The 14,283-nt window shown below is 37.6% G+C and overlaps 1 protein-coding gene across 1 annotated transcript; it reads right to left on the bottom strand.

The window, feature by feature from the left end:
* Nucleotides 1-656: 656 nt before the first annotated feature.
* Nucleotides 657-13,950, bottom strand: SAMSN1 (SAM domain, SH3 domain and nuclear localization signals 1). The gene is made up of 6 exons (XM_071568739.1): nucleotides 13,915-13,950; nucleotides 10,389-10,392; nucleotides 10,033-10,100; nucleotides 6,462-6,530; nucleotides 2,219-2,342; nucleotides 657-1,105 (listed from the first exon to the last, which is right to left on the bottom strand). The coding sequence occupies exons 1-6, from the start codon at nucleotides 13,948-13,950 to the stop codon at nucleotides 657-659; spliced, it is 750 nt and encodes a 249-aa protein (XP_071424840.1).
* Between the last annotated feature and the right edge of the window lie 333 nt (nucleotides 13,951-14,283).

Genomic DNA, 14,283 nt, shown 5'->3' with positions numbered 1-14,283 from the left:
GACCTGCTGTGCCCAGCGAGAAGAGGGAGAAAAGCCTCAGCTGCAGTGTCTATATTTTATATCTCTCACCAAAAATCTTTTCTTGGTTTTGTTTTTCTAGTCTCAAATAGCCCTTTTAAAAAAGCCAGCAATTAAAATATAAAAGCCTCCCCCAGATAACTATCTGGAAGGATAATTTCAGACCAAGATTAAACTCTGTTTCTGTCCCTAAAATCCTCTTCCTGCCACACAGGTTACTGCAAAAACAGGCTCTACCAGCTGAGCTCATCCAAGAAGGCAGAAGCACAGATATCACTTCAACCTCAGACATTTGCCTAAAGAACTCTAGTGTCCTTTACTAGTGACGTCTGGTCCAAGCCTGTTTGCTTCATTTCCCTTACTGACTTACCACAGACTTCCAGAAAGTTTTCTAAGCCTAGAAGGATGAGTATTTAACATACAGATAAAACCCAAAAAAACCCAGGAATGTGTTGATGAGAAACAGAATAGCCTAAAGCCTTCCATCTCAATGCTGCTGATGTCTGCGGTTAAAAATGAACTACCTAGGGCTATATGAACCCTGGTGTTAGCCTGAACAAGGCATTCACATCCATTTACCTGAAATCTAAATTTGGTTTACTGCATTTCATAACCACATGGAAGATGACAGCATCCCTTTAATGCTGAATCAGAGCAAAAAGTTTCCACTTTTTATGCATATCAGCACAAAAGAAACCACTTCCACTTACCCAGGAGTACTGTAGATCCATATCAGTTAGGGAATATGTGAGATGTGGCTGATGAGAAGAGCAAGTACAGTTTTCCCATTCTTCTATTTTTGAAATCAAGAAGTCACAAGGACAGAGCTGGTTGTCAGGAAACGGCTTCCAGTCACTCCACAAGTGAAATTCGGTTTCTGAATGAATTGAAATGGTTCCTAAGGTATTAAGTCTGGAAGTGTATGTGCGGCCCAGCGATGCAGAAATAAAATCTGGCCTGGTCTCAGTCTCTACTTTTCTCCTTGAGCTGTCTTTCCAGGTCTTCTTTTCCTGAGGTCTTGTCAGCTTCATGCAAGAAGTTAGCGCTTCTTCATCCTCTTCAGAGAGATAATCATTTTCTAATGTATCTTTAAAAATACAAATACCTCTGTTGTAATATGTTGCAATTCATAGAGAAAGTGGCTTTTTTATGCTGTCCTTTGCATTCTATATAATGAAAAAAGCAAAGACTCCATAGAAAAACAAATAATAATGAAAATTGGGGAGATGGAAAGGATTTTGCATTGGATCAGACATCTGATCTAAAAGTAAGATTTATTCTGCATTTGTTAAATTTGTCTTATTTCCTTAAAAGCCTGGAAAATTTTAGTGATTTTGCCCTGATCATGAAAATTTGCTCAATGAATGTCATAGTTGCAGAGAGCTTAAGCTTAGCCTAAATACGGGAAAAGTTCAGGAAACTTTCTGGATAATTCCTCTCCCACCTCTTCCCAGTGTGAAGCTACAGAGTAGTGGCTGAAATCCATTACTTTCTCACACGTTTAAGCCCAAGCAGTGATTTGGCTGGAGCCGTAGTTCATCAGATAGTTCAAGTGGATTTTGCTTGTATTGGTATAAAAATAATCATATACACAAATGCATTGTATATCAAATGCTTGTACTTTTAAATTGGCAAAACCAGTTCAGAAGAAGAACTGCTGCAGAGACAGATCAGTAATCCATAGGAGACTCCAGAAAATAACCTGAGCTCAGAATTGGTGTAGAATTTCTGTGTCTTACGGCCCGAGGCAATCAGGTATGATAAGAGGGAGAGGCTGACTTGCTTATCATACCACAGACCTTCCTGCACTCCCAGCTGCTACTGACTCAAGAATTAACTTTGAAAGTTATCTCCATATTTGTGAGTTTTGCCTTTCTGATCCGACATGGGATACAAAACCAGGAACTACTGCAATAACAAATATTCCCCAGCACAGAGGTCCCGCAGTTATACAATACTATTTATCTAAAATCCCCACTTGCGAGATATACTGTTACAAAACTCGAGCCAGTGTGACAGGAAACAGGTTTTCACACTATGAGGAAGTCAGCTCTCAAGTGGTATCACAGTAACGTCTCAGCTGGGGTTTGAGTATTGTGGGCGGTGAATGACAGACCAGGACAGGATTGTTTACAGTCATGTTCAATACAGTGTCATTTGGCAAACATTGGAAAGAATGCTGATATGATGCTGTACTTACTGAGGGGCAGCAAAACATGCTTGACATCTTCCAAGCTTTGTGTACTCGTTTTTTTTGTTCGCACCAATTTCTGCAATCGTTTTAGTGTTCCCATGGACTCTGCTTTATCATCTGGTTCTGTACCCTGACAAAAAAACCCCAAAGACATTAAAATTATTCACACCCTGCAAATACAAACTAAGGGTACCATGGTGTTCATTTTGAGAATGACAAAGTTTCAGATTAAAAGAACTGATCATGGATACAATGATTTAGAAGTTAAGCACTTCCCCACTTGGGGCCAATAGGTTAAAAAAAAAAACTTGGCCCATTGTTCATATTGCTGTTTGCATATTACTTTTCTTAGTACTTCAGCGTTACTTACTCCTAAATTACAGATTTGTTCCAGAAAACATTTTAATATATGAATCCACTACATTATCTAGAAGCATTTTAGGTGTGCACAGAAATCCCAGATGTGGTGAGCTGCTGCATTTAAGTTTGTGTGGGAGTGTGTTCTGAAGTACTGATGTCTTCCTTTCTTCAAGATCTTATTTTGTTTCCTAGATTAAAGACAATAATGTGAAAAAACAATTCAAATCTATTATTGTACACTCCAACAGCATTCTTCTGAGAAACTCAAGGTTTAGCTACTACAGGCTCCTACAGCAGGAACCTCATGAACATGTAGCCATCTGATATATGTTCACTTATGTGAAACCAGCTGCTGTCTTGAAAATCAGTCCAGGAACACTGGAGTTCTCTTCCAATCTGACTCTGATCTTGTCTGTGAGCTTCAGAGAGAAATTTCAGCAAATAACTTCTATTCCATAATCACATGCTGTATGTCACATAGGATATCTGATTTTCAATGAAACTAAACAAAGCAAAACAAAATTAGAATTGGCTAACATTGTAATTCATAGATGGCAACTTTTTGGAACAATACTGTCTGGCTTCTATGGATATTCACCTATTTACACCAATAATGAATTTGTATTGTAATAATAAGTCTTTGGCAATATTGCAAGTGATTAAGTACTAGTGCAGATGTTATCAGAAGGTGGAAATGCAGAGGCCCCTATTGCTTCCTTCTCCCTCATATGTATAATCCTTTGAGACAAAATCATCCAGGAGTTTGCCAGCAGTCTAATGTATAGAGGTCAGGTTGCTTAAGGATGGCTCTTGAGGGATCCTGAACTCCCCAGTCCTCATTTGGGTTAAAGCCTCTTTGCAAAGCACATCTGAAGCTCCAGCATTCACATATTACAAGTTACAACCATTGCCTGCAGCACTGATAAGGGAGAGGGTGTATGTCGATTTCAGATTTAAAAAAAGTTACTGTTCACTTGACAGATAACTACTTACAAAGGTTGCTGTTCTTCAAGTATTGGAAGTTGGGATATTTTGCTACAAAGACATGAGATTCTTTAAGCATGACTAGAAATCCAATACATCTATGCCCAGGCAAAGGTCATTTTTATATGTGTTTAGTTAGTTCTGTGTTACGGGACAACTGTGTTGATATTATATTCTGTTGAAGCAGAAAGTTAGTGAAAGCTAAGTGAGAATAGCTGAGATGTTCTCCTGCTTGATTTCAAACCCTGAAAGGGTTCATACCAAATGATTTGCATGACCACTTTATCTTGCTCCAGCTATAAACTGGCATAAGAAATTCATAGCTTGTGCTGACTCCTTTCCTTAGGGATAGGACCTTAGGACTCCTCCTTTTGTTAATCACAAAAAGTAATGCAAAAGTTCCCATGGTGCATAGTGCTTGGGTTTAAACTCCCTTCTTTTCAGCAGCATGTCACATTCTTTGAAATCTGAAGTCCTGGAAACTGGGAATCAACTACAGGAACATAGAGGGAAGTCAGGCAGCTGAATATAAACACTTTTCCATGTCTCCAGTGTCTTTTGTAATTTATGGATACATCTGTATTTAAGTTATGAAGGCAATTTCACAGCTATCTCTGTAAGCTGTGACTTGGTCTCAAAGTGCCACAAAATGAATTTGTCACAGATGAAAGTAAGATGAAAAACACTTTCCAGAATTTCAGCTGATCAATTCCAGCTACTGTTGGGTGTCCAACAAAGAGGATGTGAACACAGGCAGATCTCCCACAAAACACACAATGTGGATTATCAGAACATCAGCATCAAGTGTTCTGCTGGTTTTCATCTTTCCTTCATCTGTGTGTAGATTAGACACACACCGTGCAAATCTACAGGTAAAAGGGAATATAGTAGTCATGCTACAGTATTCCTCAATGCTAGGATGGTCTTATATTACTGTGTCAGTTACTAATATAGACAAAACCCAGGTGCTTTCAATTTCTGCCATGGTTTTTATTACTTTGTAGATTTACAAAACATAGCATTTTGAGTTTAAGACCATTTAGGTCTTCTTCAGGATTTTCACTGTAGGATAAGATCTCAGCAGTCCTAAGTTAAAACTCTAGGCAACTTAGGGCCCTTTTAGAGCTTGTGTCTGAATATTCATCATCCACTGTGGATAATTCTTTGACTGGTCATAGTCTGATTTGCACTTCAATCCCTCTTTCTCCTCTTCCAAATTCAAGACAGTAGGATTGCAGTTTTATCTTAGCTAAACAGAGGAACTGGGGTGTAATTTTTCAGTCTCTCATTGTGAGATGTCTTTGCAAAATAAATCACAGTGGTTTAAAATGCTAATATTGCTCTCATATAAGATCTCTTGTAGCAATAATAATTTGTTCACTTATACGTAACGACACAAAAGCAACATGATGACTTTGAGTTATGATCTGGGATTTCCATCATGGAGACATCAAGATAAATGGAAGATAATCTATTCAGATAATTTCATTAATGGCAAACTCTAATCCTCTTTGCCTTAAAAGCACTCATTTCATGGAGTCTATCATTAGGGAAAAGCCGTAAGTGCTTAAATAATAAATGCAGCAACCCTTTTTCATGGAGAAAAAAGATCATGCAGTATCAGTTGGTGCTGGGACAGCATTTAAATTTACAGTATTTTATTTCGATTTACCTGAGCACTCAAAGCTGGAATTTTAGCTGCCTCTCCAAATAGATTTAAAACAATTTTTGATATAGGAACCAGACAGACAAACAGGTCAACTGTGCTTTTCCCCAACCTATAAGCAAAGCTATCTATAAGTAAGGCATTGCCTTATGACCAAGAGTCAACAATATTGTTTATTTCCCTGCTTAATGGGTTTTAGTGATGAAAAATCATGTTACATCAAAAATAAAAATTAAAATGTGTTAAAAAATAAATCACAGGCTGCCCTTTAGTTGCAAATAATTTGCATGAAGTGCACATTAATATTTAAGGACAAACCCCACACATTTAAAAAATGTACTTCTAAAAATGCATTACACAAGAATGACCTAAATTGTGTCTGATAAACCTTGCTCAGTGAAATGTTATGAGGATTAACCTGGTGACAGAAGTACAGCAATTTGGAAGCTAAGTGTAAAACACTGTTGGTCAGATTCCAGCAATCTTGGTCCTGTTGAGCACTCTCTTTCCTGGGTGTAACTGCATTAATTTCAATAAAACTACTTGCACAGCATGTCAATTCTCACCATAAAGAATTTAGTCACGGCAGAGTATAATCTCTGTGATTTTTCTTAAACTACATTGCCTTTCCCAAAGAACTGCAATGATTTAATCATGATTACCTATGCACTTAAATTCAAAGTGCAGTGCAACAGTGAGAAGACAAAAATTGCTGTATGTTTACTGTGTTATTGCTATTGTACCATAGAAATTTTTGGAAAGTTTCAGTAATAACCTGGCAGCACATAGTGACTATTAAAATAGTATATGATGATAGAGAACTTTGTGCTCTGTTTATACAAAGAGTTCTGAAAAATGCACAGAATTTGTATAAAGCTCCTGTTCATATATATCTGACCTTTAAATATTCCCATTATTTTAGTCTGGTACTCCAACTACTCTAAAATGAGTGCAGAGTCAGACTAAGCAGGCAAGGGATTACAGACAGATTTTCTCCTGGGAATCACAAAGCAATAATACAATAGTCTAAAAATGATAAAGAAACATTATTATTAATAGCAGAGCAATAATAAGATATTCCATAAAAGACAAAGAGTTATCATGATTAATAACAGGAATATGGATAAAGATCTTTCAGCTTTTGGGGAAGGAACATATAGTACAGGAAATTCTACTAAAACAACCTGTTCTTCCCAGCTGCTGATGAAAAAAAAATTAACAATTTTCATGGCAACTCACTGTTTCACTGTTACCAGGTGCACCTGGATTGTGAACTTGTGGTGGAATCCATTGCTCATAGTTTATCACCTAGATCATAAGAAAAATAAAATAAATTAAAGTGAGTTTAAAAAAATCCAACTTAAAGAAGACAAATAAATGTAATTAGTACCATGCAATTGAATACAGATGAGAGATCAGCAGCTTTTCAGACCAGTACTCTGTGCAAATAAAAGTAAATGGCTGACATACACCAGCTGGCACCCAGTGAAATAATTTTGATATGGAGCTGCCTTAATTTCCTTAGTTATCTGGGCCTCAGGAACATCTTGGAGACACCACTGTGTGTGTGGTGCAGTGGCAGAGCCATGCATTACAGAATGGGATCCTTGAGTCCCATCCTAGATCTTGGCTTTCCTTTCTCAAAGAGCAGGAAAACCAGAGGCTTCCCTCAGCAGCAACCCCCCAGCTTAGGAGCAAGGTCACTGATGAATTTCTAAAAAAAGGCTCTTGCTCAGTTTGTCTCATTTTGCCTGGGATGTTGAGCACTTAAGGGTGTGAGTTTGAACTGGATTAACAATGCAGAGAAGATGGGACAATCCTCAGAACTAAGAAAAGCAAGACTGTACACACTGCCATCATCTGCCCATAAGCCATTTCTTGGTCACAATATCCTCACGATGGGAACACCATGAGAATACACTTTCCCTGGGGCACTGCTGCAGTCCCCAGTGGGCAAGCCTGACTAGCTTATCAGGAAAGTAATGAACACTAGCCTTTTTTCTCCATGAATATGAACGACACTTTGAAGGCTGAATGCAACCTAAGAATTTACGTGAGGAATGAGGCATGAAACAGTTTTGAAAATGTATTAGCCCAAAGACTGTATTACTTGATATTTTATATCCTTCCCAATATGCTACAAAGGGTTCAAGCCATCAAGGGAGCCCTGCTAGACATGAGTAAACAAGAACAAAGGTGTAAAAAATAAATGCAGAAAGTGAAGCTACTTTTTCTGGTAAGGTACAATTATTGCAGTATTGCTCACATCGTGTCCCTCAGCCTGTACCTCTCTTTCAAGCCCGTTTTCCAGCACTTAAAGAATGAATGGAATGAATGACTGTCATTTTAGGAAATGGAGAAGACTTAAAACTTTTGTGAAGCACTCAGGAAAATGTATTTGCTTTTTTGGGATATTTTTATTGTTTTGCTTTTCTTTTTTTTTTTTTAAAGAAGGAAAAAAACCCCTAAAATGTTCATCTACACCATTTACTCTTGTTTGTAAATTTGCCTCTTCTTCAAGTCCTATAGAATCACAAACTCAGACAGACCAGCTGAGGCAGGAATGCACTGCTGGGAATTGTCTGTCCTAACTCAAGTTGCATAGGTCTATGTCCTGACAGGAATATCTCCAAAGGTGAACTTCTCATTCCCTCTCTATGAAGCCTCTTCAATATTTGACCTCTCTTCATGCTAGAAAACTGTTTTCTGTAAGGGAAATTTCCTGTATTTCAGTTTGTGCCTATTGGTCCATCACGTTCTGAAGGAACAAGGCAAGACAATGGGACCTGTAGTTCCCTGGACTTTCTTTCTGGCCTTCTTAAAGACAGCAGTAGCAGAGCTATCCCACTACATTTCTGTGATCCTGAGACTGTAGCCAGGCAACTCCATGCAGAACTCTTAATTCCTCCTGTTTGTTCCTCAGGCTCTGTGCATCAGCAAACAGGCACTTCATGCAGGCACTCATTTGTGCTGATTTTGCAGAAAAAGAGTGAGAGCTTCTCCTGATGGTGTTCTCTCAGCATTTCCTTATTCGTGTGCATAATGTAGCACAGCAAATGAATACAGACTTAATCAGACTATTTTGGAAGCTTAGAAGAGCATTATATCAATGTTATATTGATGATAATAAAGGCAAGAGGTAAAAATCACCAAAATTCAGAATAATATCACAAATCTTGACATTTTTAAAAAGCAAATGTAACAGGTTTTAAATTGGTACCGAAGTTTGGAGGTATCAAAGTCCCTGCAGCTCACTGGCCTTTAGTACCCCAAAAAGTGTCTTCAAATACTTTGAGAAGTGAAAAATAGAACTTTGCTTCTAAAATGGGGCAAATAGTTCATAGAGAGAAACTTTAAGGGATTTTAAGGAAACGTATACTTTAGGCAACCATAGACCTTATTCCCTATTTCTTCCTCCCTTTTTCTCTCCATATTTTGTCATGTCTGGGGAATGACCTCCAGGATCTAAACCAGGAATCAGCCCAAAAGCTGCCATAGCAGGATAGAAACCGAGCCAGAGATCCCTCACACTAAGGAAATAATTGTTGTGGGAAATCACAGAGCAATCTTTCTTCATAATACTTTGAAAGGGAGAGGAAGAAATCAGAGAAACAGAATGAGAGATGCAGAAAAGAAAGAGTCCTTTTCCCCTTTCCTTCCTTCTCAGCTATTTTAGCATCTGGGAGAGGAGATAATCATGGGAACAAACTAACAGTACAGAGACAGAAAAAACCCTGAGGTAAAGCAGGAGAAACCTGGAACACACTGACTTTCAGTTTCCAATACGGTCATCTGTCCCCCGATATGTAGATCATTTGACTTTTTAATCCCGCTTGTGTCTTTGGCCTGCTCTGGAGCTGAGCACTGCCTGAACACTGGGTCTTCACAGCTCTCTGTCTTATCTCAGATGCCTTCAGGGTGATGTAGGTACAGTTTTTTCTTGCTTTTAACCTACACATCCAAAAGAACTCCTGACATTGTATACAAACAACAAAGGAAACTCAGCTTGGATCCTTTTCTAAAGTTTAGAGCTCACCTTGAATTTAACACTTTTCTGCAAAGGAAAATTTAATAGATTTTCAGCTTCTAAACAATTTATGGTATGAATTCATTTAGAACACATACACACGGAGGGGTGTGTTACACATTTTAGTCATATTCCCAAAATGGGTAAACTTTTATCCCGTGTGAAATCAGCAGAGCTAAGATGCTTTGCCACAGGCACGAACTTGCCCTTTTAGTAACATATTTTCAGGGCAGAGATTGGATTGGAAGTGAATAAAAAGCAAACATCAGTCATGCTAATTCCAGAGCTACAAGTCTTTCTCCTCACCTTTCTGCTGTTCGCCAGCTGATGGCTTGTTACCCAGCTTTATGTTGTTGTTATGATTATGCAGACTCAAGGATTAGAATTCCTTAATTGCTCATGCTAGTGGGATAATTAATGTAGTATTAGGAAGATGAGATATGGTATATGTTTATGGAAATTCAGAAAGCAGTAGGATACATATGCCGATATAGATCACGCAAGACTGATCTAAACCCTTAGTATAGATCTTGCTAGACACAGTTCTAGCACATCAATTTAACAGAAATGTATTCACTCAGAAAAAGAGAGGGTTTGCTATGCAATATAATCTAAAATCATGAACAACTGTGGTAGTCACCAGAGTGTTCTTTCAAACTCAGCTTCTAAAATACACAAGTATATTGAGTACAAAGTTAAGATTAGGCAAACGCTGAATGGAAACAAGAAATACACATTTCATTTGACTGAAATTTGAGATTTCAGAAAGAGTATTTCTTTCACCTGGCATGTTGTTTCTTCTATCTTCTTTCCTTGCAGCAAATGTATTCCATCAGCAATAATATTATCTTCTGTGAATTATGACCAAAAAAGAGAAAACATGCTTTAACATGTCCTGGTTTATGTTATTATGAGGAATATCATCTGAATTGCACTGATGTTTTGAGGTGACATTCTGACTCTCAGAATTTAATCTTATATCATTTAAGCATACATTTAATCCCAAACTGCTTTGAAGTAGGACTGCAGAAAAAACTGGCAAACTTACTCATATAAAGAAGACTCATTCATGCTTCCTTCTTATCTGTACTTAGTCTTCAGTTTACTAAGCCAGAACTCAACCAAGACCTTTCTCTTACTGTCCTAATTTATAGGAGAAAAGTGTAGAATATTCATATAAAAAATGAAGGTCAAAAACAATCTTTACAATTGAGATCTGTTCAGTTTAGATTAGATTAGAAACTGCTTTCAAAGAATAAACGTTCTTCTATTTCTTCCAAGAACTGAATTCTTTGAATGAGTATTAACCTTCACTACAACAATGAGCAATAAAAGGTCAAACAACTCTTTGAAAAGTTTACTTTTCAGGAGTCTGCTTTGAAAGGTCTACTCTTACTCCCAATCTGAAGGTGAAGCATCCATCATTATACGCTTGTAAAATGCCCCTAGTGACTAGATTACATCAATACAGTTATCAGAAGCACTCAGGGTTTTTTTAGGTAAAAGAAAGAAAAGAAAAAAAAAAAGAAGAAAATTTATCTGCTAATCACAGCACAGAATGTTATTGTAACTTTCCAAAGTTACTGGAAACCAGTAGGAATGAGTTGAGAGGTTTTTTTCTCATGAATTGTAACTTGTTATCCTTATTGCTGCTGAGGAATACCTTAAAACAACAGTAGCTCTCCTGTTTGCAAAAGGACAGGTTACTTAACACATAGGTTCACAAAAGCTAACCGTGGGCAGGTGAGACTGATTGTGTTGCTTTCTCTACAATCAACAGAAAGACAGAAAGAGTAACTCAGTGAATAATTCTATGACTGAGATTCTTCAGTTATCACATGAAAAAAGGAACTGAACAGCATCGTGAAAATTTATGTTCAAAGAGGTACTTAAAATCCTAGTCCAGATTTTAAGTTGTCTTAAGCACCAACAAATCATCCTGAAATCACTGAGGGCCCAGTGTCTGACAGTCTGGTTGTTTATTCCATTAAAGAGCTAGATGGACTTCTAGAAGCAGCATAACTCATGTTCAGCAGTGCTTATGCAACACTCTATTAACATAACTGGGTTCTTTCTGGTCCTCAGGCTAATTTGTTTTCATCTCCTGCAGGCACCTCAGCACATTGCAGCCCTGTGCTCTGTAAGCTTTCTCTAAAAGTTAAGCCTTGCAGTGTTGAGTCCTGTGCCCCAAAGTCCTCTTACAGTCTAATCCTAAATAGTGTTATTTGGTAGCTGTTTGCAGCTGAATCACAAAAAAAAAAAAAAAAAAAGAAAAAAAAAAAAGAAGGGTAACATATAATATCCTTAACCTGAAAGACTACATACAGTGACACTGCTTTTAATATAATACTGCTCAAAACCAAATGAAAACAGCAAGTTGTTAAAGCAAACCTCAGTGCTCCCCCCCCCCAACCATGATGTCTTTTGCTAGCCATAATAATGTGCATCCACAGCACTCCTAAATCTTGCTTAGATCAGTTCTCCAAACCACTGAATTGTGGAATAGGGTATTTGTGTAAAAAAAAAATGACCAAACAACAAAAAAACCTCCATGCAAAAGATATATATATATAAGGTTCAGTGTTGTCTTCCTAGTCTGGCAGTAAGTACCAGTCACTCTCCTGTGGAATGAAGTAGAAGCAGTGGAGAATTATGTCTGCTGACTCTGAGGCGTTTCAGTTCTTTCCTGTTTGTTCCCATAATACTCTTTTCACGGAAGCCCAATGACTGCAACTTTCAACAATGATGGTTTTAGACTGGCAAATCTCGTTGATTTGGGTTTGGCCTAATGAGCCAAGACAAGTATTCCCACAATGGTGTCTGTGGGATATATGTTTCACTGCTTTATCAGCCTGGAAAACTTGGTTTTGTAGAGGAAATACATGCAGTGGCATTAAGGACTTCATTCAAAGGCTACCAGCATCTGTGGGTGTCTCTTCATTGATTTCTGTGAGATTTGAGAGAGATCTGTGAATGCAGCACTGAAGTAAGCAGGGAAGCCTATGCTGACCGTCATGTAAGGCTTTTTACATCTAAGAGAAATTCATATTATGCCATAGACTTGCAGACTTTGAAGGATTATCTCTGCTAAGAGAAAGGTTTAATCAATAGTGACAAATTATCTTGATCGATAGTGATACACTGTAAATCTCCTTGCAATGGTTTTCTCCACTGTGTAAAGGGGACTTCCCTTGAAATAATTTTACTGCAGTAGGGAAAAGGGAGATTTTTATTTAGCTGCCAGCTTTGCTTCCTGTTCCCTCTGGGCCCCTGCCCTTCAATTACAACACTTGTCAGCTTTTAAAATGTGCACTGCTTCTTTTGCATGCTTTGGATATTTAAAAGGGTAAAAAGTGCCTTGAGTAGAAAAGACTTTGGAGGAAGGTCAAAAAGTTCTGCTTTCTCATTCAGCCTTTCCCCACTTCCAAACTGACAACCTCTGCAGTAATTTGATGAATCATTCCAAAATGGTTTTGGTTAAAAGTAAGACTTGTCTGGAGAGAAATGCCTAATATTTCTTTCACTTATCATTAGAGCCTTTTCCCCTGCAAGGCAACGAGACTTACTGAAGGTCCCTTTTCCCCTCACTAGTTCATCACAAAAGCACAGTTCCTCTAACTCTTCTTGCTATCTGGTATTTCTGGTTCTGGTTCAAGAAATCAAATTTGCTCACACATGGGCAAATACAACAGGTATTGCAATGTCAGATATATTTCCACGCATTTAAAACTTTAACTTCAAGTGAAGTGAATAAAATCCAGAGGGAAAGCTAGTGCCCCATCCTCTTCTTTCTTTGATATATCCATATACATGTAATAGTGGAATCTCCTGGTAGTGGATGATCTCTCGACCATTTATACAGAAGATATTAAAAGTTAAGCCATATTCCCACTTTGTTGGCTTAAGTAGGGAACAAAACATACATCCACTTTAATCTCAGATATCTTGGTTTCTGAACCTTGTCTGATTTGGTCTGGTTAGGCAACTGTAAGAGATCTACCTTCATTCTGAAAATTATAAATATAATTGCCATTCCTGGAAGCAACATTAAGCAGATGAACAAAGCATTTTGATTCTTGTGTTTTGTTAGAGGAGGTGACTGCTCACTTGTTACTTCTCAGTGTTATTTTAATGAATTTTTACTGATTAACTTTTAAACAGTGTCATTAGCAAATTCCTGTATATTAGCTGCAAGATTGTTTTAATGAAGTTGGTCAAAAACAGATTTTAAAAGAGAATTGGACAAAGTACTTGCATCTAAAATTTTGCCAACTGTATTTTGAACCTGTCATGAGGGTTTTTTTCTGGGAAAAGTTGTACTGTTTCCTTGTTGGATACCTGGAACAGTGTAAAATACCCAGGAAACCTGGATTTTTACAGTTGGCAAGCCCTATACAACACAACTAAGGTAATTTACTGTAGTGAAGTCTCCTTTGGCCCACGGACTACAGAATGAATTGGTCACAGAGCATGTTCTTAGCTTCCCAGTTTTAAGATAAGTCCTATTTTAACTACTTTTTTTCCCCTTAAGGACAAAATAAATCTCAAAATGACCTGACATATTATTTAGCTGGATTATTGGTGAAAAATGAGAAATTTTCCTAGGTGCCCTTTAAAATACTTTGTGGAAAATGCAAAATCAGCTGAAATATGTTTAGCAATTACCTTCAAGCTGACAGTGCCTTCTGATGAACGAATCATTCTCCGGCTTCCTGGAACCCTGCCAAAGTGTGCCATTCACATTTTTCCTGTCTAAAGTAAAAGCACAGAGAGCAGTCACCTGAATTCATAGCAAACCCATGAAATAACAGGAAATTCTATAAAAATAGCATCAGGATGCAAATCAAACAAGCGTGCAGAACCATGTAGCATCTTCTTTGACATGAAAATGAATTGATGATTTTGCAATATAGGAATTTTGATGGATGGATGGTATTTATTGTGGTCAGACTTCAGGTTTTATTATCTTTTCTGCTAATACCTCATTTGACACTACTAAAACTTGATTAGAAGGATTTTTATCTTAACCCTGAT

Source organism: Pithys albifrons, chromosome 1, assembly GCF_047495875.1.
Source record: "Pithys albifrons albifrons isolate INPA30051 chromosome 1, PitAlb_v1, whole genome shotgun sequence".
Classification (NCBI taxonomy): domain Eukaryota; kingdom Metazoa; phylum Chordata; class Aves; order Passeriformes; family Thamnophilidae; genus Pithys; species Pithys albifrons.
Note: the sequence above shows the minus strand (reverse complement) of the source record. Positions and strands in the feature narration are given on the sequence as shown.